The sequence below is a fragment of the Corvus cornix genome, chromosome 5 (genome assembly GCF_000738735.6).
Source record: "Corvus cornix cornix isolate S_Up_H32 chromosome 5, ASM73873v5, whole genome shotgun sequence".
NCBI lineage: Eukaryota > Metazoa > Chordata > Aves > Passeriformes > Corvidae > Corvus > Corvus cornix.
The window spans coordinates 22,726,383-22,752,779 of record NC_046335.1 but is presented as its reverse complement, the minus strand read 5'-3'; the positions used below and the strand labels follow the sequence as shown (position 1 = coordinate 22,752,779).

At 45.7% G+C, this 26,397-nt stretch overlaps 1 protein-coding gene across 13 annotated transcripts in view; it reads left to right on the top strand.

Moving 5' to 3' along the window:
* The first annotated feature begins 3,408 nt into the window (after positions 1–3,408).
* Positions 3,409–26,397, top strand: part of GPATCH2L (G-patch domain containing 2 like) — a 65,393-nt gene continuing 42,404 nt past the window's right edge. For 5 of the 13 annotated variants that reach the window (XM_010393137.4, XM_019293891.3, XM_019293888.3 and 2 more), the window contains exons 1-2: positions 21,645–22,176; positions 22,286–22,956. In XM_010393137.4, the coding sequence (XP_010391439.1) occupies positions 22,298–22,956 (659 nt within the window). In that variant the 5' untranslated portion in view covers positions 21,645–22,176; positions 22,286–22,297. The other 8 variants (XM_010393122.4, XM_019293903.3, XM_019293731.3 and 5 more) reach the window with 7 other exon arrangements.

Genomic DNA, 26,397 nt, shown 5'->3' with positions numbered 1-26,397 from the left:
TGATATATACTTGCTAACCTTCCACTGAGCAGAAAGATGGACAGTTCAGGACATGGCATATGAGTAACTTGGGAAACATGAAGAAACAGCATGTCTGCAGCTTTCTTGTGATGCATTTGACTTCTGAGCCCAGGAAGACAATGGTTGAAATAGACTGGTTCATTCACCCATTGTTTTATTTTTTTACTATCTGCTCCTCTGCTCTAGTCTCTTGTGCTGTGATAAACACCAGCAAAACCAGTGAGATTGCAATATCCCATGCCAGGAATATTTTCTAAGAAAGAGCTAACAAATGCCTGTCTCTCATGGATAGTAAAGGTAGACATACCTGAGTCCTGCCAGCTGCTTCTCCTGGCTGCACATGAATTGATTATTTTTATTCTACCCCTTTGGCAAATTTGCTAAATTGCCCACCGCTAGCTTTGTGTTTTGCGTGGGCTGTTTTATGAGGAACACTGCAAGGGTAGATGGAGTTAGGTGTTCTGAATGCTGGAATCCTGTGTGTGAGCTCTTTGAGGTCTGATGGTGACAGTGATGCAGAAACCTGCCTTACTGCACTGAAGAGGGAGAGAAATGATGCAATAGCTGTGCACTGCTCCTCTGTGCTTGCTCCTGAAAGGGTGAGATGCAGTGGACCAGATTTGGCCTTGCTGAGTCTCTGCAGCCCAGAGAACTGCTCCGAGTTGGCAGCAGAGTGGATGCTGGGATGCGCTACTGTCATTTGTCTTTCTGATAGATTTTCCCCTTGGATAATCTCTGTTTGAGAGAGCTCAAAAGAGGAAAATGCTTCCTAGGGCAGCTTTTCTTCTGCATACATGTAGCCTCACTCAGGTCAATGTTGGGCACATTTACAGAATCAGCCAGCGTAGTAAAGGCTAAGAACATAAACTAGATCTGCAGAGGAGGGGAGTGCTTTGGTTTCCCAGGCAAGAATTCTTGCACAGAGGCCACTGTGTAATAGCCAGTCCAAACATACCTCCAAAAGAACCTCTGGCAGAACATCATGTCACATGGTATCCTTCACTGTCATGTGGATTCCAAACTTGGTGTTTGGCTACAGTATGCATGGTGAAAAGAGAGTCAGTGCTTGAGATACAAAGATCATCTGAATTTGATGCTTGGGAAATGGACAGCCTTCCAAAGAGGGAGAAACCAGTACATTAACTGAGATCCAAAACCCAGAAAGGGTGGACACAAGGGATGTGCCACATCAGTTCTTTTTAACATGGTGCACTGGTATGTAAAACCTGAACATATTTATCCTGTGACCTCTCATCCACCAGGGAACTGGAAAAATTGAGCAGATATATTGTGAGCTGGGGAAAGAGAGGATTGTCACCCACAGACCAGGCACTTTCTTTACCTGCTTTCAATGCAGTGTGGTTTATGTACAGGTGTATTAATATACCTATTATGTATGAGAGAAGCAGAAAGAGTGACACCAGCAGCTGCTGCTGGTTTCAGTGGGATTTAGGAAGCCTAAAAGCCTGGCTGTAGATATATTTAACCCTACTCTGCTGTGTCCTTGCATCTCAGAGATTACCGTACATGTTTGCAGGCACACAGGCAATTATCTGCCTGCATTTCTCTGTGTGCTCATGTGTTGGTAGCATCTCCATGCACCCGAGTCTCTGCCTGGGGGTACAGTACAGTGCTGTAACCAGGAATGTCCTGGAGCTGAAGCTGCTGTAGTAATTACAGCAGATAAACTGCTCTGCTTGAGGGTTGCTGTCCACACCAGACTGCAAGGCAGGCAGCCTGGCTTTACCACTGAAGTCTATTCATTTTAATAAGAGGGACACCCTGTGTTATTAAGAAGAGTGTTTATTACTGTCGCAGCACACTGACAGCAGCTTCCATCATCGTTAAAAGGCAGATGGGGGGGAGGAGGGTAGGGAGCAGTGTGCTCCTGTCTCAGAGGGTAAGACCCAGCTGGTGAGGAGGCTGGGGGCTTCAGGGCTTTCCCCTTGGCCCAAAAGGAAGTTTCCAGTGGAGAAGAAGCCTTCAGGGAGGATGGAGAGAGAAGTGTGGGGCCCTGTTCAGTCTAATCCTCAGGTTCCAGCCTAAATAAAGTCTGTTCTGTGTGAGAGAGAGTCTTATCTGCCTCATGCTGTGCAGGGACTGAGAGACTGCAGGCAGTGGTGGGGAAACTGAGGAGGGCAGCAGTACTGGCTACTTGCTGGGAGAGGAGGGTATAGGATATGAGTAGGATACTGATGTGGCTGCTTGGTCCAGGAGAAAGGTCTCAGCACCTTTGTGCTCTCATTTAGTGGTGGCACCGGCACTGAGCTGTATGGTTTGTACAGCCCTGTCTGGGCCCCTCACCTGGGACATGTGAGAGGACATCTTAGTGTACAAAAGCAGGCTCTGACTTAGGGAATGGCAGACCTTCACCCATAGCTGTCTGGACACACTTCTCATTTTAGCAATTGTCTTATAAATGAGATATCTGACATAATGCTGGAATTTGTAGGTCTCAGGGAAGAGTAGGAGGAGTTGGTCAAGAGGTGGTGCTTATGCACAGAGTGAACAGCCAACATTACTAGATGGCTTTGTTGATGTTTTCACTGTGCAAATGAGACCTGAAGTTTAGAGGAGCCACTGGCAGTGCAGGACAGGGGACGTGGCACCAGTGTAAAAGGTCTGCACACTGCATTCCCACTCTGCCCCCAATGCTTTCACATTTCTGAGTACCTGAGACATGGTAGTTCCCAGATATAGATGTTTATGGAGCCAAATCTCTCCTGGTTACTGGGATTCCCCTTTCTTGTTTTCAGTCAGAAACAACTGCACCCAAAGCTGGAAAGGGACTTCATTACTCTGTTCCATGATGCACAAAGGAAAGTCATCAAAGTTTTTGGCTTTCAGATGGAGAGCTATAATTTCAGATACTACTTTGAAACGAAAGAAAGAAAATGTACTTAAAATTTCCCTGTCTTCCTCCCACCTGTTACCCTCTCCCTAATTTCTTCTCCAGTATATTCAAAACTACCCCCAGTTCTTCTCTCTGGGCTTCCTTCTCATTTCTACTCCTTCTGGCTTAAAATTCCTGACTTCTGTTCTCTGAAGATTAAGTAGTAGAGGAGTTACAGCACTACTAGGGACATAAGCTCTCCCTTGCCACTTTCCCTCCTAAGGAGTACATGGTTGAGGGGAACAAGACAACCTGAGTAGTGACTGTCATAGGATGGAGTTGATGATCTTTCTGGTGCCCTTTGTCCACTGCAGCATCTGTCATAGCAGGAAGAACACATTCCCTTCTGTGCTCCGTATAAAAGTAAAAGGTCTCTACAGTCCCAAGAGGATCAGTTATGTCCCTGCAGAGGTGTGGTGGAGGACCATTCCTTGGTGGAAACTCCAGATGTCCTGTAACTTTATAATGGAAGCAGCTGACTGATGTACCTGTGATTTCATCCTACCAAGCAACAGGTGAGTGCGAGGGAGTAGATGGAAAAGATACATAGCAGGGCAGTCTGCAGGTGAGCAAGGGCTGGTGGGAAGCTTGGAGGAATATGCCAGTTAGGGAGAAGCCTGCATCCTGAGCCAATGGTGGGTGCTCTGATGTGCAAATCCTGCTGCAGCCGTGCTCAGAAGTGATGGGGAGGGGTCCTTGTTCTCTGTGACTTAGTGCCTTGCTCACTGTGGAAGCTTTTGCTGGTCAGATGCCTCTGATGGCTGGGGACAGGTCTGGCTGCTCCCCTGGCCCTTGCCCACCTCGTTGAGGCTCTCCAGCCATGTGTGACATTAAGGCTCCTCTAGGTCTCGGCAGGTTTCACAAGGTTGATTGGGACCGGCGCGTGTCACTCTCGGCCACTTCCTCATCACCATAACTCTGGGCTGAATAACAAGAGGCCGAGAATCTGCTAACGCAGGCCCCGGCAGAGTGCCCCATCACTCTCTTTTATTCGTACTGGAGATTTATGCTGCCTATCTCCCTTCCCTTTGTCCACCAGCCGGGCCCTATAAGTCATGTCCCTGGGCTGACAGGTCACGTGTCCCGTGCTGCTGCCCTGTCACAGTGACTGATGCCAGGGGGTGATTAAAAGAGAGGAGGGGTGAGAGGTCAGCAGCAGGCGGCATGATGCGAGCGGGGGGATGTAATTATCACCCCTGTGACATACTGCTGGGGGCTTTCATGGATCGTCACCCGGGCTGGAGGTGGGGGGGGCGGTGCTGGAGCAGGGAGGGGGAGTGGATGGACACAAGGCAGGAGTGGGCAGTCGGGTTATGGGAGGCAGGGGCTTTCTGGTTTTGAGAGAAACCAGAAAGTGTAAAGCCCTGGCTATTCCCCAAACTGAGACCTTGTGCCCTGTAGAAAGACAGGAAATTTGGAAAGCTGCTGGCTTCAGGAAGCAGCCCTCTGTTTGGAGAGGCTTTTGGCCACTTAAATATGTTTTAAGTTCCCTCCACTACTGCATCCCAACACTGAAAACACACCATAGACCAGAGTGCCTTCAGACATTCAAAAATCAGATGCATGAGTGCTCTTCTGGGTATGATTTGACGGAGAAACTGGCAGCCCCTGTAACCCAGTGCCTTGTGCTGGCACTGCTCATTTCCTTCTGCAACTCCCCTGTCTGGAGTCTTTTGTGGACAAGATGAGGCTTTCTGGGTGAATAGTCTCTCAGATACACCATGCAGTCTATAGCTTTGGATGTCCTCTTGGAGCCCCAAGGTAGAGATGGGATCTTCAGCAGAGCAAATAATGAGGAAAAAGTAGTTGAAAAGAGACTGAAAGGTAAATATCTCTATCCTGGAAAAGAGGAGTTTGGATGGAACAGGAGAACAACTATCATAAAGCTGTATAAATGAGAGAAATAATTTAGATTCTGACAATGGGAAGATTAAGAATGCTGGCTGGCACATAGGGGCTGGAGAGGCTAAGATAATGTTGAGAATTGTCTCAGCAGTGAGCATAGTTCTGAGTATGGTTAGACTCCAGCACTGCTGAGCTTTGGGGCAGGAAGTGAGAAGAGAGTTCACTGTTTCTGTCTCTAGTCTGACTTAGGTAATTCCAGGGTATTAAAATTTTGCTTTTTTTTTTTTTTTTTTTGTTCCTTGTGCCTTCGAAGGTTCCATTGCTTAAACTTGAATTTCTAGTTTGGTCTTGTAACTGGGAACCACTTCATCAAGGTGTTTCCTAAGCTAGGACTTAAATACTCTCAACCTCCAAGAGTACACATGAGACCACTTCCAGTTGCCATGGTTTCACTGGCTCACACTGTCTTGGTGAGCCATGGAATAGCATGGGTATCTCTCATTATAAGCCTGAAGTTTAGCATTAGGCTCTTGGACTGTGCCTGGGAAGATGGTGAAGAACATACAGTACTGTGCTGTCATGCTCTCAGAACTGAGAGATGCAGGAATGCCCCTGCAGACTAGGCAAGTGTGGTTCATCAAGGTCAATAGCCGTCCTCTAAGAGGAGCTGTCATCTGTGAGTCACAGTAAGATTCATGAGACAGGCAAATGTGCCCCATCACTAAGATCTTCCCCTAAACTTTTGTAGTTGGATGATGGTGACATGGACAGCTGTACCTGGTGCCATTTTGAGCCTTTGATTAGTGTTTTTGACAGTACAGGGAATGACATCTCTTCATACTCGGGGGTGAATATGTACATCAGTGCTGCTCTAGTTGTCTCTCAGAGGCAGAGATGGAACTTCTTTGTGAAATTTCATTGGCCAGAAATAACTTTCGTTTAGAGGAAAAATATCACTGATTAAGCATATCACTGATTAAGCTAGGGTAAATATTATTCATGCAGTCCGAATTAAAAGATAAGTGTATTCTAAACATTGTCTTTCTCACCAGCTCTGGACAGAATTACTGCCACACCTCATTGAAGCTCAGAACTTAATTTATCACTAAATTGCCCAAACTTAGAAAGAAACTCAGCAATATTTGCAGTAGGTAATCTTCAGGCTCCAAATTGCCAGGCATCCCTGCCTTTCATGCAGAGAAATGAACATTTCCTGCATTCCTTCAGACATATTCCTTCAGATTCTCAGCAGTATCATGGTGCACGTATAGTGTCTCTTCTCTCTGCTCTGTTTCGTCATAGCCATGATGGGAGTCATAGACAGGATTTAGCTAATGCCTCATATTATTATCATCATTCATGTGCTAGTGTGGCTCCACTGTAGGTTTTCAGACAGGTGTTTATTTCTGGAAGGGACTATGGTTATGGGTAGTCTCTGTCACTTTGCCAGAGTCTTGTCATTGTATTTGCAGATTCAGAGGAAATATAGAAGGAAGGAATGCTAAAAATTCATCTAATCCAGCCAAAATATACTTACATGATTCCTTCCAAATGCTTCCCTAACTTGGTCTTTAAGAAAAATTATGCAAACTTTCTAAAAAAATTATTTCTAGACTTTACTACATATACAACTAAAAAGATATCTGAGCTCTCTAAATCTCCCTTGATGCAGTTTCAGGCTGCAATTTCTTCTGCTTTCCAAAGACCCTGCCTCTTTAAAGCAGCCTGCTATGGATTTGAAGATTGCCATCATGTCTCCTCCAGTCTTCTTTTTCTCTAGACTAAACAAACCTGGCTACAGCCTTTTCCCTGCAGACCATGTTTTCTAGATCTCTGATCATTCTTTCTTAACTTCCCTGTGGCCTTTTGGATTGTCTGCTTTTCTCCTTGAACTTCAGTGCCCAGTGAGGAACAAGGAAGGGCCAAGAATTCCAACAAAAATCTTAGTAACACTAAGGAGAGCTCAAGGATTAGAGGAAAATATTATATTTTACTGGAAATCAGCTCAGAAGATATTGAAAATTAGAAGGGTGGGAGCTGGGAACTGAAAAGGATGAACCTAACCAACATGGTGTCCACTGAGTTACCTCCTATTCAGTGATGCTGCAACAGAAGTCTTTTTTAGTGTGGCTTAAAGAAATCTTGTTGCTTAAAGTACTAGGGACTGAAACTGAATGGGCTTGGGAAATGAGAGACCAAGAGTGATGGAGTAGAAAGTTACTTGGGTTAAGAAAACCTATGTGAGTACATCCAAGATCTTTCGGAACTCTTAACTCTAATAAAAAGTGGGATTCCTTGTGTTCCTTTTCTAAAACAGTTCTAGGTAGTGACATTGGCAGGAAATGTTAGATGAACTGAAAATTTTAAATCAAGGAGGAGTTCCAGATGTGAAATCTGAATATTAGTGTTGGAAACCTGGGTTGTAGTGCTGATCTAGGTTATTACATCATATGAAATAGAAAGACCTCTTCTACACCAAACAAATCACTTGTAATCTTGCACACTAAGTGCAAAATCCCTTTTTTCTTTAGTCTTCAAACTCAGATTCATTCCTCAAAAACATTTGGTGAATTTCAAACAGCAACTACACTTGAGAGAATTCAACTGCAACAAACAAGCCGTCAGTGGAGAAATGGGCTAAATTTGGCAAATAGAGTATTTGCTGGATATTGCTCGCTTAGGTTTACAGGGGACTGGAAAGGACATGCCAAAACAGCTGTTCCTAGTCTTTGCACAAAAGATGTTTCCTTGAAGAAGGCATTCGGAGTCTCTTATTCTAGAGCAGAAAAGACAAGTGAAGGAAAATTTACTGATGATGAGCTCTGGCAATAGTGGTGGGAGACAAAAGGATATGGTGGTTAACAGAGGGACTGGATGATGATAGGCAGGGAGAATGAGAGCAACAGATAGGAGTGGGAGACACCAAAGGGGTGGGAAGCATGGGGGAGGAGGTGAGGAAGTGAGCCAGGAGAAGACAGCGTGACTGTGTCTGATCTACACTGACGAGTACCAATGTTAACTGTCACCTCTCATCTCCAAACTAAATCACGCCTGGAATTGGAGGCAGCAAGGAGCTGATAGAGTCAGCCTTAGAGAGCCGACAAGTCAATCAGAGCGGAGATGCGTGGAGAGACACCAGCTTTATAGGGCTCAGTGCCTTCATTCATCGCAGGATTTACACCTGTCAGGCTCCCGCGGGGGGAGTGTGCTGGGACTCACTTTGGCACCACTTAAAATGGGACAACAGACACATTACTGCAATCACCCTCTGCTTTCCTGTCCTCTGGAAGGTGTGTTTTATATTACAGGGAGCTTAGCTGCCTTTGTGAGTTGAATTTGAAGCTGAACACACCTCTTGCTATGCGGGAAAGGACTGCTTGCATTTCAGCAGCTGGAGGGCTATTCCCCATGCAAACCTGCAATGCCCCAGACCAAAGAGGGAAGGAGGGCTTTGCAGGGCAGGAGGAGATGATGGGGTAACTGTTCACTAACCAAAATGCTTCAGGAACTATGTAGGCTGTGCAAACCTCATTACCTGAGTCTGACATGATATCTATTAGAAGAGGTCAACAGAGGCCAGAACAAGAGATCAGCCTTCCTGTCTTCTTCCCAGCTCTTCTCAAATACCTGCAGTGCTCCATAAAGACTCTCCTCTCCTTTCAAAAGAGTGCCCAGATCAGAACTCTTCCCTGCTGGCTAAATCCCGGGTACCAAAGCTTGTGATACAGGCTTTGAGCTGCCTGATCTCTTAATCCAGCTGTGTGTATTCATTTGAAACTGAAAGCAGCTCCTTTTTGTCGTCTGCTTCTCAGCATTAACTTCTCTTTGATGTAATTCTTGCTTCCGATGCTCTCTCCCTTCATGGGGAAGATTAGTGTGAAATTGGCCTGGTTCTCCAGAGACTGCAGTGTTAAGCCTTCAACACTTGGTCCTTATTGGAAATCCTTAACCCACATCGAGAAGAGGGGGAGGGAAGGAAAGTGTAAGAGTTCCAGATTTGACTCTGCCAGAGTTCTGATGCCTCCTTTCCCTTCAATGTTTTGGGAGTGGGGAGCATGGATTTTGAAGGACGTAGGGATATTCTCTGAGTGATCCATGTATTTTAAAGCAGGGACTAAGATGCCAGCCTAGCTGCTAGGGATATACCCTCTCATGTTCAGAAGTGCGGATGGCAATGCAGGGGTAATCAGAGGGAACTGTGAGCATGCAAACAGTATGCCCAGGCTGGTCAGAGTGACACGTTTTGGGAGTTAAGCCACAAAATTGTTGCTAATCTGCTTTGAGGAAGTACACTTGGAGATGGATTTCCTATGCCCATGGGGTGGGGATGCAGTGCAAGAGAGCGAATTTCTCTCTTCTTGGGCAGATGTCGCTGCAGGGTTGCCTTAGACTTCATCTGAAGTTTTTTCCTCATGAGAAGATTGATGGGCTCAGTGGGGAGAGACTTCAGTGAGCTCCAGTACTGCATTTCCTGAGTATCTATACCTTAGACAAGTTGCTTGTGAGGGTTTCCCTTTTCCACAGTGACAGGACAACATTTCTTGCTCTCCCTTTCACTCTGCTTCTTGCTCCTGCCTCCCCCCATATGTCTGCTCTCTGCTTTTCTTTCATCATCCCACCATTACATGAACTTCTACTTTATTTCACCAACCACTTCCATCAGCCCTTGGACCTGTGCCTGCTCCTTCCTCCTTCATCAGTCTCTTCTGCACCCACTGTTCCTCCTAGTGGCTCTTCTCTACTCCCCACACTCTCAGGTCCTGACTTTTGCTGCATTCCAGCTCCACTATCCCCTCCTGCTTGGTCCTGCTCCATTGCCCTCCCCATGAACACATGGTGCCATTATCTAAGGAAGGGCCTTGAGCACCCCCTTGGTTTAGCCTTGTGCTTCCTCTTGCTTGGTCACCCCCCTCCCCTACCCAGGTCTGCAAATCACTCCTTCCCATGTCAGCCAGCAAATTGGTTTATCCTCCCCCCATCCCAGCTTTCATTACCTTGCCGAAATGAAGCGATATCTCCTCGGCGGAGGCTTCCCGTTGCTGCAGCCAGTACCCAAATCATGAGAGCTGGCATAATAAATGAAGACAAAGTGCCGGCGGCCTGGGCCATCTCTCCCACTGCGCCACTAGCCGCTGCCAGCTTCATTATTCGCTTAAGTTGCCGGAGAAAATTACTTAACCCTGACCCGTGTATTAGGGCCCTGTATTAATGCTGCGACAGGCATCTCTTACAGCAAAGAACAATTTATTAGAGCCGAAACAGGCTGCTTTTCTCTGTCATTTTTCCAATCTGAGCTTTGAACACACATCATTAAACTTGTCTGACTCTCTCCCCTTCTCCATCATTCCTTTTTTATTTTTTTAAACAGAAAGTGCTGTAGAGAATAGAGATTGTTCTGAACTCGTTGAGTGCCTCAGACTTTGCCCCCTCCTTTCTCCCCTTATGCTCTTTCCTCCAAACGCAGTCCATGCCTCCATCTCTCTCTGTCTAATTCACCCTTACTCTTCTCCCTTTGTAATCACATATCTGTTTTTCAAACTCTTCTTCCTGAAATTCTCTCACATTCTCTGCTTGCTTATCTGTCCCTCTTTGTATGGTTGTCTTTCTTTCACTCCATAACTTTGGCTAATCTCATTTCTTTCTCTGGGCCAAACTGGAAGAAATATGCTGGAAAGTGCATGTTCCCAATGTCAGAATAGGGTCTGTCCCACTTTGCCCTTCTCTGGGATTTCCTGGGATAGCAGAGATCATCAGAGCATGGAGTTTCCCTATGAACTCATTTTCAGTACTACCACCCTCATCGCCTTCTCTCCAAGGACTCACCTAACCACTGTTGGGGCTTCTACATCACCCAGCAGTCCCCAAGCAGTGTGAGCGCCAGGAAGGGTTTCAGAGGACTAGCTGTGTGGGAGGCAGGGAGCTTTCTTCTTACTTGCTGAAATATTTCCAAATGCTTTGGTGGCATTCAGTTATACTCTCTTCTTTAAAGCTGACTCTAGTCACTGAATTGACAGTGCACAGTTTTCAGTTGGGATGGATTTAGCTGGAGGCTAACCATGCAATCTCTCCCCTTCTCTATTTTCTGATGGGCTACAGAGGGAGAGAGACAGACAGAGAGACAGAGACGGAGGGATGAGAAGCAGCCATACAAGCTCTTCCTCAGACCTCACTGCTGAAGCCTTGCAAAGATGGTGACAGAATACTGTCTAAGGAAGAAAACAGTCAGTAGCAGATGGTTTTTCAAATACCTGATCATTCTTTGTTTGAGATGCAAGGCCTAGGCTTACCCACTTGAATGAAACCTGGGCAATGTGAGTGCAGAATGATAGCTCAGACTGGGTATCCAAAGCTGGAGGCTACCAATTTATAGCAATCTCAATGGAGCCTCAGCTGTTTAAGGCTTGGTGAGGGGGCATTTCGGTTCAACTGCCAGGACTGAGTGCTTAGCCCCTGGGTCAGACTGCCTATTCTACTATTGTAGTTTGTCTCCAGAAACCCTCTGGCCAGAGGTCAGATTAGCTGAGGGGCTGGCATGAAGACTATGTTGGCCTTATTATCAATTTTACCAGTCCAGAGCTACCTCTTAATAAAGAGGAAGATTCTGTATGAATTAGTTGACTGGTGATACTAGAAATTTTAGGCTAAGCCTTCAACATCATTAGAAGAAGACAACATGAGTTACCCAGAATTTCAACGCACAAGCTATATATGACAAATATTCTTCTCCATTTCCATTTTACCAGTGATTTGCACGAGAAAACAGCAAGAAATGTACACTTTGTTAAAAAAGGCTAAATATACAGGCTTTCATAAATGATTCTGGCTTCAAATATTTCTAACTCTGGTTCTGAACCTACTCTTAGCTGTTTGTTAATGATTTGCTCATTGACAACAATTTTCTCACAGGAATAAGTGCATGAAGAGAACTTGCTAAGGACCGAATGGATCTTGGTGACCACCATGCCCTCCAGCTAACTTTCTATGTGACCATATATTCCTGGACATGTCCTCTATTTGTCAGCAATGAAACTTGATGCTAAACAGGAGGCCTTGCCATATGTGGAGGGTCTGCTTCTCTTTGCTTCTGTCTGGATTGCCCTGAGGAGCTGGAGATTACTAGAACTCAACACATGGTCATGCATAGAAGGGATTAAGCTAAGTAGGGGTAGGAGATCTACCTGGTTTGGGAGTTGGGAGAGATTATTTGTGCTACTGTATGCAGAACTTTATACACTGTGACAGTGAGCACTTCTGTCTGCCTTCACGGTCTCTTGTATGATCTAGGTGAGAAATATTTCTGGTTTTACATCAATTTATTGTGAGTCTTATGCTGGATTGAGTTTCCTGCAGCCTATAGAGGGGGACAATCTGCCCCTCATCTTGAACCTAGAGGAATGGCTTTTGTCAAAGGAAGAGGACAGTTCAGACCCCATAGTTTTTTTCAATCTGCAGCTGCTCAGTTGACACTTTGAATTCTCTGTTGCAGATTTTCTCTCCAATATGAACCTTGCCAAAGACCCCTTTGTCATCTCAAAACCAGATTTTTGACAGTCTCAAGTACGTTATCAGCAATAGACTAACAATCAAAAAAATCATACTAACTAAAGCATTAACTAGTATTAGCTATGGGAGTAATAGGTTATGTTACTCTAATTTAGCAGAAACATTATTATCTTCCTGTCCACTCAAAATTTGTCCGGAATACCAAAGTTTTATATTCAAAAATGAATGAAAATTAAAGTGATGGGTTTTTTCATAGAATCGTTCACATGCAAGGTAGGAGTTCACCTTTTTATCCTAGTCTCATCCCCTAGTGTTTATGTGGGGGCTGGATGAATTTTCAAGGCTGCTTACCTTCACAAAGAGGGAGAAAGTTATTTCTAGCAATGTCAGGAATCAAGGGGATTCTGTAGCTATTTGTCAGGGGAGTGATTGTGAGCTGAAGGACAGAAAATTCATGAAGACATAAACATGGTACATGAGATGGCTTGGGGGCTGGTGGGCTGTACCACAGCAGTGATACCTCTAAAATAGAGGAAATATCTCAGGAGACACAGAAGAGTGGTGCAAAAGCTGGATCACAGTATGGTCTGGGGTAGTTTTCCTCCCCTTGTACACCATTTCTGTGAGTGATTCGGTCAGAGGTCTTAGTTTTTAGCCACCTGTTGAGGGATCAGCTAATGAGAGACTCTGAATAGCCATGCATGACCTCCTTATCTAGCTGGGAGGGAGGCCAACGCTTGTGCATCTTCTTTAGCCATCAGGGAAAGGCATTTAAGACGAGCTGTCAGCTGGGCCTTTCGGAGCTGAACAGTTCCATTGGGCTTTTGTTTAGAGTGTGCAGGCTCTGCCACCACATAAAGCGTCTCTTCAGCCACTAAAACTGCTGATCTGTGGAACTTCTCCATTGCTTTTTCCTCAGATGTGAGTATGGGGTCACTGGGGCTGACATGGAGAAGAGGGGTGGAGGAGATGGCAGGGAGGGCGAAAGGGGATGGTTGGTTGGTGCAGCTGCCCTTCTGCTGGGAGTCCCTCCCGAATTCCCTGCCACTCTCCTGCTTAGCCTGATAGCTTCTCCAAGTTCTCTAATCACCTTCTTGCTGTAATGAGCCTCTCATCTCACTGATGGAAATCAGGGTATTTGGTTATGAAAGGGACACTGTTAATAACACGATCTCTCTCTTCCCCACTCCATCCCCCACTCCCCTCATCAGCCCCCCTTCCAGTTCTCCACACAATTCTCTCAATTAACGATAGGCAGAAATTAATTTTTCCCCTGGACTGAAACAATTGCTTGGCGGAGGATTGCCAGCTCGGCTCCAGATAGGGACCTTTCCCAGCAGAGCCCAGAGAAAGGAGGAGAGACCGAGGCGATAAGCAGGGCCCTATCAGCAGCCACAGGACACAGTAATACAAATGTTATCCTTAGAAATGTATTTAAAGAGGATATGTTTATAATTCGAAGGGGATTGTCAGGACTGCTCCCCTCCCCCTCCCCACAGATCCATGCTGCTGCGTTCTTCCTTACCACAAAGTGCTCTCAACCCTCCAAAAGGCTTGGCAATGTCAGCACCCCAGGCTCCCCCAGCCACAGTATGAGGTAGGAGAAGGGGGTGCCTGGGTGCAGTGCTGGGAATGGCTGTCGAAGGCCACAGCATGCAGCAGGCAAAAGCCAGGAAAGACAGCAAACAGGATCTTCTCGAGGGGCAGGGGCATGCAGCAGTTCTACTTGGGTTTTGAGCAACAAGAGGCAAGGAGTCAACAAATACAAATACACTGTGCTAAAAAAAAGCAGTGGTAGAGGAATGAACAAGTACATGGAGATAAGGTAGTGAGTCCTATCTCCCTATGTACTTAACCTCTCCCTGCCCTCGAGACCAGCTGCAGGCTAGTCTGGAGGGCAGGGAGAGGTTAAGTACAGCCTGGGCCAGGGATCTAGTTGCTGTTGCACATGACTCAGAAAATGCTGTCTTCTTGGCTGCTTTCTAAAGCTACACATTGATGAATCCCATATGTAAAATAGCTCCATGTTTAAAAAAAGCCATCTGACCCAGCCCAACCTACAGATGCCAGCCAACAAGTGTGCTCCTGGCTGAAACACCCAGCCCAGTTCACACACCCATCGAGCAGAGCACCTTCTCCTTCCCCTCAAATAAGGAATGACAATGCACTCAATAAGCCCTTCTGGCAACCCCTGCCTGCCCACTTCATGCAGACTTGTGGCACGCCCTGCAGCTCTATATAAGACCTGCTGCTCTTTGTACCAGTTGATCTCACTGCAATGAACAGGCAGATTATAGCAAGACTCAAGGTCAACAGGAGAGGAACGAACAAGAGAGGCCATAGAGTACTTTCAGGAAGCGAAACCTGGAATCATTATAACTGCAAAAGCCATAATTCCAGCCTCCTCAAGGCTTTACCTGTCCTTGTAGGTGATCCCCACACCTGGCTGTGCTGGGTTGCTTTGTGGCCTATAGATTTTGACACACTGCTTGTTCTTGCTGAGGGCAAGCTAGCACTCAGTTCCTGCCCAACCACATTAACATCCACAGTGCTCCAGCCCTCACCAACATCACTGGTACCACCGCCTGCTCTCTGCTGCCATGGCAAATGTACTTCTTTTCTGAACATCAAAGCATCCTCAGAGGATTTAGTCAGGTCCCTGCGGCTGGCTGGTAGACTGCTATGTGCCCCTCTGGGTGTCTCTGAGGTCACTGTTTTTACACCAGCAATAACAGGTAGACAGGCACTCCAGTAAGAACCCAGATCATTCCAGTCCTACAGAAGTCCTTCATCAACTGGCAAATAAAGCAAAATTATAAAATAAAACATGCTAGATAAGAGATGAGTAGCTTCATGACCAGATTTTCTGTTGCATGATTAAGGGGAATCCTGTAATTTATTTAGTGGTCCTTCTTCCTGCCTTGCTTGCCCTCTGTTTCTCTTTTTATTTAGTTCTTGCTTTCAAGTTACAGCATTAACATCCTTCTTGCTGTCCTTTCAATGGAAGAATCCAAGTAAAGCTGATTTCATTTTATTAATTTCTTTCTGGGGGAACTCTGCATCTGTGACACCTTGTCTCTTGCCTGTCACAGTAATAATCACGTTTGTTTTATGTTGCCTCACACCTATATTTAGTGTACTCTTCACAGCAATCAGGAGTTTGACTTGGCCGTATCAGCAGGAGTGGCACCTTGTCCCAAGTCCCAACACTGTCTCCTGCACATGGTAATTGCTCAGACAACTGCTAGCAGTGATGGAGTCCCCATGAATCCTCACTGAGGTAGGATCTGCGTTGCTATTCAGTGCTCAGCACACTATACTGGAAGGAGAGTTCATACACACCAGGTCCCACAAACCTTCTGGCTCCCCTCACTTCAGCTCACTTTGTCTTCACCATGCAGACTTTGTCCATCCAGTGCCACATGTGTGAAGGCAGGCACCAGTCCCAGAAGGTCTAGAGCATCTACTGGGGCAGAAAGGGTGGAGGAGGATTTGGTAGACCCTACTGGCCTTCCAGTACTGCGGAGCAGTGTTAGACCAGAGAAGATCTGATTCAGTGAGTTTGAAGAAAAGATACATGTTTTAAAATACAAAACCAATTTGTTGCTGTACAGTGTGAAAGCCTCTTTCTTTTGCCGGGTGCAAGCAGACTCTTTTGGCCTCATGTAGAGGTGCTGTGGGAAAACAATAAAACCTAAAATCCAGACCACATTTAATGGGACTAGGCTGACTCACTGCAAGATTAAAATACACCTTTTACAGACAAGCCAGCCCCACTTTCTGTATTACTTCATGTTCATAGCTAGAAAGTTCTTTCAGACATCCCTGTGTAGTGTATGAGGGACACTGGAAATTAAGCGCAGGCCTGTCACAGGATGTTGAAATACAGGTCATCCCTAATCATTGGGATGATCAGGAATCCTTAAAGTCCACATTAAATGGATACCAAAGATGCTGGCAGCAGATTACATAAATGTAGGCCTGAGTTTCACTGTACCCTCAAAGACACTTGGGAACCAGAGCATATTAGGGAAACACCACCTGATGCTTGTAGACCAGTAACCAGAAATAAACTGACCCTGTCTGTCCAACAGCTTCTGGCAAGAGTCCTGATGTTGGGCCAAAAGCAAGAGCTTTGACTGTAGAGAAAAAGTATTTACTGCCATGGTCTGTAAAAGAATGCAGACTGGATATTTACCCTGCAAATGACACCAAAAAAGTGAAAATATCAGATTTCTTTTGGTTTTTTTTCTTCTGTCTCTCTCCACTCCTGCCCTGACTCCCTCAGCAGCTTGGTTTCTCCACCCATTCCTAGTGCTGCCAAACAACTGCCTCAGATCGGCACACGGTGATATTGGTGGTGTTGGGGTAACCTCTGTCACAGGAGCATGTGGTGTCTCATTTTTCCAGGCCCATGGTAGTCACTAATTTGGACTGTTACTGGCTTCTTTGGCAACACCCATGGAATGACATGGGAATGTGAAGCTAGGATAGGACCTACTCTGTAAGGGAAGGACACAGAGCTGTCTCTGCAATTGACTGATTTGCTTGAGCTTCTGCATTGAAGTTCCTGGGTTCTCCGCATGTTATTTGCTCCCTTCCCTCAGCATTTCTCACTATTGCCAAACTGATAATCCTCAGTGAGGTTGTGGAGCCACCTATCCTGGTGATAGTAGAATTCTTCCCTTTTTCCATCATATTTGGTAGTACTAAAATATTCTTAACTGATAGTGGCATGCCCAGTTACTCAAAAAGGGCTACCATGAAAGCTATCACTAGATCAGTTGCATGGCCTTTACTAGCAGGGTTTTGTATGAATCCAGTGGTACAAAACACCAGGAAAAGAAGCTGAGCTCTGTAAATGTGTTTGGATTGTCCTCCCTAGCTATGTTCTTGGGGCTGGTGTTCACTGATTGTTGCCTCACACACCTAGCCACAGACTCCACAACAGCCTCCTCCCCCTCCTTGCCATTTTCACCCAGTTTTTGTCACTGGGCTGTCCATGCTGAGCCAACCTGGCATTGGTCACCTCACACAAATGTCCGTGTTGGGAGACTGGCACCTCCAGATGGGAGCAATCCAAGATAGATTGTACCAGATCACAGGGAGAAGTTCCTAGGAGGGTCTTGACATGTGCAGAGCCTCCCAGATGCCATTTCTGTCACTTTCAGGTGCTGTTTAAGCTTGGACTTGGGAAACGGGGCTTTGAAGGCATCTGGGGGAGCATTCTTCCAAGACAAGTAGACAAAACCAGTTAGTCACACCAAGATGCTGGTGTTTGGCAAAGATGCACAGAGAAGGTCTCTCCCTCTGGCCAATGTACACCTATTTCTGGTAAGGACTGGATCTCTCAGAGACGGTACATCCCACCACACCCACACAGCTGGACCAAACTGTCAGCCCAAGATTGTCCAGTGGGCAACATGCAACCTGACAGCCAAAGTCTTCAGAAACTCCTTCCGGGTGTTGGGGCGGGAGGGAAGCGTGGCAGTACAGCCTTGTCCACCGTGCACTTCTCCCTCCCTCTCTCCCTCCCTCCCTTTCAGCCCTGTCCTTTCTCAATACCCAGGAAAGATTAACTCCTCTTCGCACACCAGAGAAAGTTATTATCATTAATGAAGAATTAAAAGAGAGTGATTAATAAAGGGCCCTTATCTGGCCATGAGGAGGAGGCTGGACAATGGAAGGAAGATGGAGAAAATGAAAAACAATAAATATGAAGCGTAAAAGGAGGCGAGCACTGCTCCCACTTGTTAGATCGCAGCTGCATCTCCTGAGGGGGGAAGGCTCCAAATTGCTAATTACTGCCTCTGAAAAGACCTCGCTCTGATATGTTTTCTGCTGAAAGGTTCCCATTAATGAAGCAGCGATGATGCCGTTTCCCTTTGACTTGCCTTCAATTCCCTCCCTGAGCTTCCTCCCAAGCCGGGAACAATGAGGCCCTGGGAGCTCGCGGCTCCCACAGGCCTCTCGGAGACTAGGCCGGGGGCAGCCGAGTGAGGGGAGCCGAGCCGGCTGTGAAATATGGAGGGGGGAGATAAGGCAAAGACAGAGGAAAGAGGCTCACTCCCAGGAGCCCAGGGAAAATTTGCAGTTATTATGAAGGAGATGAGACAGATTAAAAGCCCTTGTGTTCTGTGCTGCCCTTTTATTTAGTGGCTTCATCTCTGAGATGAAAGAAGTTGGAAATGACTTTCTCCGCATTTTGCTGCAAGAAGCTTCACGGCACATTTTTTGACTTTATTCCTCCCTTTGTCTCTTGTCCCCTTTCTGTCTCTCTTTTTCCTTTTAACCCCTGAAAGATTTCGCTGAGAAGTGCCATGGGACTAGGCAGAGCATTTGCTGGGGTAGAGCAATGACCCTACTGCTCTCCCCATCCTACTGGGCTGTATGGCTCCCGCTGGCCACCTGGGAGGGAGCTGGGCCAAGGCACTGCCACGACAATCTGAGAGCATCCAGCCAAGCTTCCTCTCCTGCTTGCCTCAGAAATGTCCCTCACCACTAACACACTCTCTCCTGCCTCCAGGCCCAGCAGCAATTCAGCACAGGTGACCACAGCCTCTGTGCAGGAAAAAAACCCCATCCTTAAAAAGCCCAGTGATGGATAACAATCCATCTGGGATAGGAGTGCTGAAAATTTCTTATCCCTGGAGCATTTAATGAGCAAAACTAGTGCTGAGAAGTTGGGCCAGCTCCCATTCAGGCAACCTACAAAGTGCACAGAGAGTAAACAATTTGCCAGGGATGTGAGATGAAGTTGAATGCAGGCAAGGATTTAAAATTTACTGTTGCTGACTCATGTCAGGGTGAACCTTGTAAGACTGGACAGAAATACCATAAACTGCTCAAAACCAGATTATCCCAACTGCCTCATTATATTTCTTGAATTCCTGTTCCAAATTTTCTGATTTTTCCCCATAGGCATCAGTGCTCCTTTGTGGCACCCTTTTAGTTCTTGGGACTCCTGCAATTGCAAGAGCACTTTCATCCTGTCTCTTACTTTTGCCCTCTCTCACAGAAAACTGACCCTGTGTTCCAGTATGTTGTCTTTACTCAGGCCAAATGCTGACAACATCTGCAGAAATTTGGGTTTGAGTGTTGAATGTGGAAAAAAATAATGGACAGGTGAAGTACAACTTATACCAGTTGCAAAACATTTTGTCAACCTGCAGAAATGGCAGAGAACTAGTTGGGAAATGAGGGGAAAATAAGAGAAATTAGAGTGGGCACCTGCTGCCATCTCCCCAGGACATCTGAATACAGGATTTCTTGTACACAATTGTTTGTCTGGTTTGTTATCCTGCCTGGAACGGCAGCCAGTATAGCGTGCTTCAAATGAAGGGGTAAGAAGCTCTGAAGTGGATGTTTACAGAATAACCTTCCCATCAGGGGAGTTTTTCTCTAACCCAGACATTTTGTAGCTGTTCTATATCCTGAAGCATGAAAAAGGATTGCAGCGGTGAAACAGGATTAGATTTTAGGAGGGATTTGCTCTCAGATCTGAGAGTAAAAAGAAAACCCCTGTATTGGAAATAGGAAACTGGCAGGGAAAACAAAATGCTGCTAGCAAGTAAGGTGAGTTACTGCCCCAGAAAGGGTTAAAAAGACAAAAGGATGGAATTTTACAGGCAAATTGGTGCACATAAAGTAACTTTAATCAAGTCAGCTATTGGAAATGGGATAAAAAATATCTACCTAATGACTGCTTTTCTTCTTTTAATATTTCATTTCCAAGGAAATAATAGAGAACTACAAGGAAATGAAAATGTTAACATGACTGCTCAGACTGACATAAAGGACTGGTTAGATAAACAGCATGAAGAAAGCTCAGCAAAGCTAAATGAAGCTTGTCCTATTGGGGTGTAAGAATCAATGGCAAACTCAAGGATTCAGTTATTTTTGAATATCTTGACAAACTAGGGAGGGTGCCAGAGGACTGAGGAAGAGCAAACACAGTGCCAGTCTTGTGCAGTGGGAGCATGGAGGAGGCAGTGATCTTGGCAAATATCACCCTTTCAGAGTAACTTCTGTTCTTGGCAACATGATGGAATAAACAGAAATGAAGGGAAAAAGTAAAAATACAAAGGATACGAGATCTGTGAGCAATTAGCAGCATAGAGAAAAAAATCACATAGAAATACATCTGATTACTTTCTTTTGATTAAATATACAAAATTAGTGAATACCTTAAACGTAATATATATATATATATATGGACTTTGGCAAAACTTTTGATATGCTGCACTGTAAAACATTACTTGAAAAACAAACCAGTATTGGCTTGAATTTGAGTGCAGCTACCTGGGTTAAGAAAACCCCAAACACCCTTCTGAAAAACAACCCCCCAAAACTAAACGACACCAAACCAAACCCAAACAAAAAAACCACCCCCAGCCCCCAGCCAAAACCAAACCAAAAAAACAACTAACAAAAACCCGCAAACCAAACTAAACAAACAAAACAAACAAAAAAAAAAAAACAAACCAAAAAACCCCCAGCCAAAAAAAAAAAAAATCCCTGAAAACAAAACAAAAAAAAGATGAAAAAACCCCACTCAAAACCCCCCGAAGCAGCATCATGAAAGCTGAGAAATAAAACGGAATGTTACACAAAACTGGCCGGTGGCAGGTTCACACCCAGCTTTATTCTGATGGCTGCTGGTGATACGTAAAATGGGATGATAGGAAAAGAGATGCAAGCTTTAAGAAGATGGTAGTAGCACTGTGAGGTTTAATTTAGGATATACACAATCGGCGTGGCAGCAACGAAATGGAGGAGTTGGGGTACCAAGTTTATTTGTTGTATATTAAAAATAAAATACGATAACCAAGCAACTAAAGGTTACGTCTATGGCAAGGGCTGCCCCGCTGGCAAGTAAGGGATCTGTAATGGCTCCACTGGCGGCACCAGCCACAGCGTAAACAGACAGAGAAGCAAGGAGCACCGCGGCACCCCGCTCCGAGGCGGGCCGGGCGGCGCGGCGGACCGGAGCTAGCCCGGCCAGGCCGTCAGGGCTCGGCGGAGGCGCGGCGGCCCCGCCCGCAGGCGGGGCGGGCGGAGGAAGTGGCCCGGGGAGGCCGGAAGCGGCGCTGACGAGGGGCTGGCGGAGCGGGGCGCTGGCCGGTGAGCGGGGTCGTGGGGAGGCCCGGCGGGAGGCGGCGCGTCCGGGACGGTGAGGGCAGGTTTTCCCGGTGAAGCTGGGGCGCGTCGGGCAGAAGCAGCGGCGTCTTCTCAGAGGAGAGAGTCGGTGCGGCCGGGTCGCTAAGGACTAAGGGAGGCGGCCTGCCGCAGTGGGTAGTTCACCGGGATGGGGGTGCGGGTGTTTCTGAGCCCGGTGGGGAGAGAAATCCCACGCCTGCAAGGCACAGGTAGGGAGAGAGGGGTGTTGTGAGGTGGGGGATTTGACCAAGACTTTGGGTTTGGCACACTGACAGCCCTGAGGTGTAGGGGTGGTATTTTTCGGCAGTAGGAGTTGGGGCTTGGTCTCCTACACCCTGTTCTAAGGAGCCCAGGGTCCCGCGCGCCTTATTTTGCTCCTGAAGCGATGCTTGCTTGCAAACTACCTGTTTTAGCATCTCTTTTACTCCCAGCTTTGCTGCTTGTCTACTTTTTGGAAGACTCAATCTGTTTATCAAGCAGGCTAACCCTTCTCTGTGGCTTACTGATGCCGGCTAGCAAAAACTAGTTCCAGGCTTCCATATCCTTTGGGATGTGTAATTGAGCATGCTACTTCAACACAAAAGATGCAACCTTAAGGCCTTTTCAGACACAGAGCACTTGACCCAGCTGCTGCAGTAGTGAGATCTATGCCACCATGGCTAGAAGAGGGATTTAACCCTTACAAAAAGAAGAAGTGAGTGTTAGCCCAGGAAGTGGCAGTTGTCCTGCATTGGGTCCTCCCAGGTAACTCCAAAGTAAGTGTCTAACTCGGTTAATGTTACAAAGGCTATAGCATATTATAGTCCAGTGATGTGTTGGTAGGAGTATTTATGTCTGGTGTTAATTGTTTATTGTCATTTTTAGTAGGTATTGCCAATGGATGAACTGGTGCATGACTTGGCCTCAGCTTTAGAGCAGACTTCAGAACAAAACAAACTGGATGAGCTATGGGAAGAGATGGCCCTAAGCCCACGGCAGCAGCGGCGTCAGCTTCGCAAGAGACGGGGTCGTAAACGACGCTCAGACTTCACACATCAGGCCGAACATGCCTGCTGCTACAGCGAGGCCTCAGAGTCGAGCTTGGACGAAGCTGTCAAGGATTGCCGTGAGGTGCTGACGGGTAATTTCAGTGACTCTGATGACACGGCAGTGGTCAAACGACACCCTGCTCTTAGTGCCACCCTGAGGAGCAAGCAACACTTGTGGCATGAGTCAGACTCCTTTACAGAGAATGCACCTTGTCGACCTCTCAGGCGTCGACGGAAAGTCAAACGTGTGACATCAGAGGTGGCTGCCAGTCTCCAGCAAAAGCTCAGGGTGTCAGAGTGGAACTACGAGAGGGGCTGCAGGTTCAAGTCAGCCAAGAAACAGCGTCTTTCACGCTGGAAAGAGAATGCCCCTTGGACATCTTCCAGTCATGGCCTTTGCGAGTCAGGAGAGAACAGGCCCTTCCTCAGCAAAGGGGGAAGGAAGGAGCGGATGGAGTGTGAAGCTGATGATCAGAAACAGGGCTCAGATGAAAACATGTCGGAATGGTGAGATCTCGGTTTCTTCCCTGTGCTAGTCAGATGGCCGCCTTGCTTGCAGCTGCTTGTAAATGCTGTGCCTTGCTTTTTGAAGTTCTTAAAATTATTCAGTGCTGCTCTCTTTTTGAAGATGAGAAATAGCTGCTTCTAAACTGTAGATTTTTTCCCAAGTCTTTCCTGTCAGTACCGTATGATGACCCAGAACGCTTCCTTGAAAAGTTGGCAAGCTGGTAGGTTTCTGGCTCCTGTTACACAAGGTGTCCTCTGAAATGTCTGTGGCCTTGCGGCTACCACGTGGCATGCTTATGGCCTATGGTTTGGAGAGTAAACCCACAGCTGGCACTTGTGTTGCGTGAGTGATACGAACTGATCTCAGTTTTTTGTTTTCAGCGTTTACTATAAGTAGTAGTAGATAGCGGATCAGGTCTCCCATCATTACTGCTAGCCCTCTGTGCAGGTACTTTGTGAACTTCAGTCTGACCTTGCTTGCAGTTATACATCTCTGCTCTTGATGATCCTGAAAGCCTAGCTATGGGGGGAATGTGGTGAGATGATGAAGAGGTTGAGGGGAAGTTATGTTACTTACAGTATAAGCCTGCACAAACAGTGGAGTCTGATGTTTTGGTGTCCAGTTTTGGAGAACTTTGATGAATTTGTGGCAGAATTGCATAAAAGGGATTAAAATGAGGCATTTAAATGTCATGCTCTGAATCTGTGTTGCCCTTGGGAATTTTTTCCCCAAGTGTGACTTATTCTCTCTGTTGAAGGTCTGGGGTCATAAAACTGCTTCTGTCCAAAGAGATTTTTCAGATTAGAAAAGAGGCAACTGCTAAGAATCAAATGGAGGAGATTTCTTAATGAATGGCATACAGAAAGCAAATGTGATTGCTTATTTTCTAATTATCATTGTGCGAGAACAGCAGACATTGAGGAGAGGCATTTAAAACAAACAAACAAAATGTATTCTTTTCCATGAAACATGAGGTTTGGAACTCTACTGCAGGACATTTTAGAGGTCAAAATTTAAATACTTTCAAAAGGGAGCTGTGGAGCATAGATATATCAAGGGCTGTTAAACATTACAGACCAGATGAAAGATCCCACTCAGGGAAGTCCTTAAATTGCTGACTTCTAAAAGCTAGAGGAATATACAGAAGAGTCTGCATTTGTTGTGTTCTCATGTTCTGTTCTCAAGCATTAACTGTATTAGTCACTATCAGAGGACAGTTGATTTGGAAAGTCTAACTCTTTGATACAGTATGATTGTTCATATGTTGAGTTTCATTTAAGTGTTGTGACAGTCTAGCTCCTGCAGTTTGTCAGAGTGGACAGGTGGCACTTCACTATTACGGCTTTGTGGATGATAGCTGGAAGTGCAAAATTCTCAGTGGTGTTTCTTGGGACTCTGTGAAAAGCTTAGGTTATCGTAAGTCCTCGCTGTCCTGGGTCCATGGAACCACTATGGCATTTTTACTGTGTCAGTTGTGATTTATAGCATGCAACTGTTACAGTGTGGTCAATTTTTTCTTTTAAGAGTGGCTGTTGTTGATAAAAGGTGGGTGGGAAGTGGGGCTTTACAAGAAACTTGTGGATGGAAACTTTTTGTTACTAGTTGTTAAAGCAGTTTTATCTTCTCAGAGCTGTTTGCTAATAGTCCAGGAAAAGAAGTGTGCTAAGTAGCTCCTGAATGTTGCATGTCAGTGGTGATGGACTGAGAGATACCCTTGCTAGATGTGGCAGTGATGGACAGTGTTCCTTGAGTTGTTTTTTTTAACACCAGTCAGAGTCTGTTCCATCAAGTCCAACTTGAACTTAAACCACCAGGCTTTCATCCAGCCTTTGTTTGTGCCAGCCTTGGAAAGAGTAAATAAAGAGCTGTGTCCAGACTGTTACTTCAGGACCATGCTGGGAGATGGCTTTGTTCTGTCTCAGTTGTCCCTTGCTCTCAGACTAATTATTGTGCAAGTATATGCATCAAATGACACTTACCATCTGCTGCCAAGTCCTTGGGATTCTCTCTGGAAAGCTAGCACTTGGAATATTTGACCTCTCCAACACCACATGTGTGATCTGTGCTATGACTCATTAGGGAGGGCCTCCGTTGGAGGGAGGAATACATACAGCCCTCTTCACTGTGGAGTATTCCTCGCAGCAGTGGAGGATCATGCTTTGGTCTCCACTGCTCTAAATATAGCACTTTGCTGCTAGCAGCACAGTGAAATTGTGTTTGCCTCACTCCCACTGTGTTCTAGCTGTATTTTCTGGTACAGTAAGAGAAGTACTTTGCACGGATGTATGACAAGGGCATATCCTGAGAAAGGGAGAAGAAAATTGGATATCTAGGAGAGCAAATGGTGTGGAGAGCTGATGGGAAGAAAGGTGACTGATGCTGCTTGTGGGACTTGGAAGCAATCTGTGGTGATCTGGTGATTTACAAAACTTTCATACTGAACTGGTTCCACTACTGTTCACTCCTCTAGCAGTAGGGAATGTCACAAAACGAAATGGGTTTTCAAGCAAACTAAGTTGTATATTCAGAATGGATTTTTTTTAAACCGTCTTTTTCCTCCCCTCCACTGACACTTGCTTTGGTTTGTTATGCAGGAATGAATCTGTAAATGCCAAAATATCCAGTATTTTCTCTACTTTCTAGAAGGCTTCTTGTCCTAAGTCAGGTCAAAAACCTACTGTATTCAGTTGATAAACTCCCATTCACTGAGAAAATCTTGGATATGGATTCTTAATGAGGAGATAGTTTTTTTTATAGTTTGTTTGTGCGACTATGCCCAGTTTTTTCCTGGAGGAAGATGAGCTGCAGTATTGTGATTCAAGGTGTGCATGAAATGAAATCTTTGAAATTGTTTGCCAAACATGGCAAAAGGTGAACATAAATTGAGAGAAGGATGGATGTGCAGCAACATGAATGATGATGGTTCTTAAATGGGTAATTATGTGACCCAGTGCCCGATCTATAAATAATTGTGGAAACAACAGAGGAAACACGTGGTTTTAGTTTAAGCAGTCATTTGTGTATTTGTACAAGGGTGACAATTAACTGCTAAGACTGTTAGAAGTAACATGCCTTTCTGTCCCTAAATGTTTTGAGATTCCCTGCAGCCATAATAAAACAAAGGCAAATTATATATTGAGTGTTGAAGTTCTTTCTCTTGTTGGTCTAAGCTGAGTACTTCCAGAATGGTCTGGGTTTGGTTTGTGGGCAGAACAAACCATAGTACAAATGCTGTCTAAAATATCACTTTGAGTGGTGTGTTTACTTGTGAAAGATATGCAGTGGGTCTCACCTGTTTTCAAGTACCAAAACTCGTAATGTGACTTTTTCAAACCTGGAATTCTACTGACCCACCAATGCCATGAGATTTCACTGGCTTAATGGTGATGTGTTTGTTGTGGTTTAACCCAGATAGGCAGCTCAGCTCCACACAGCTGCCT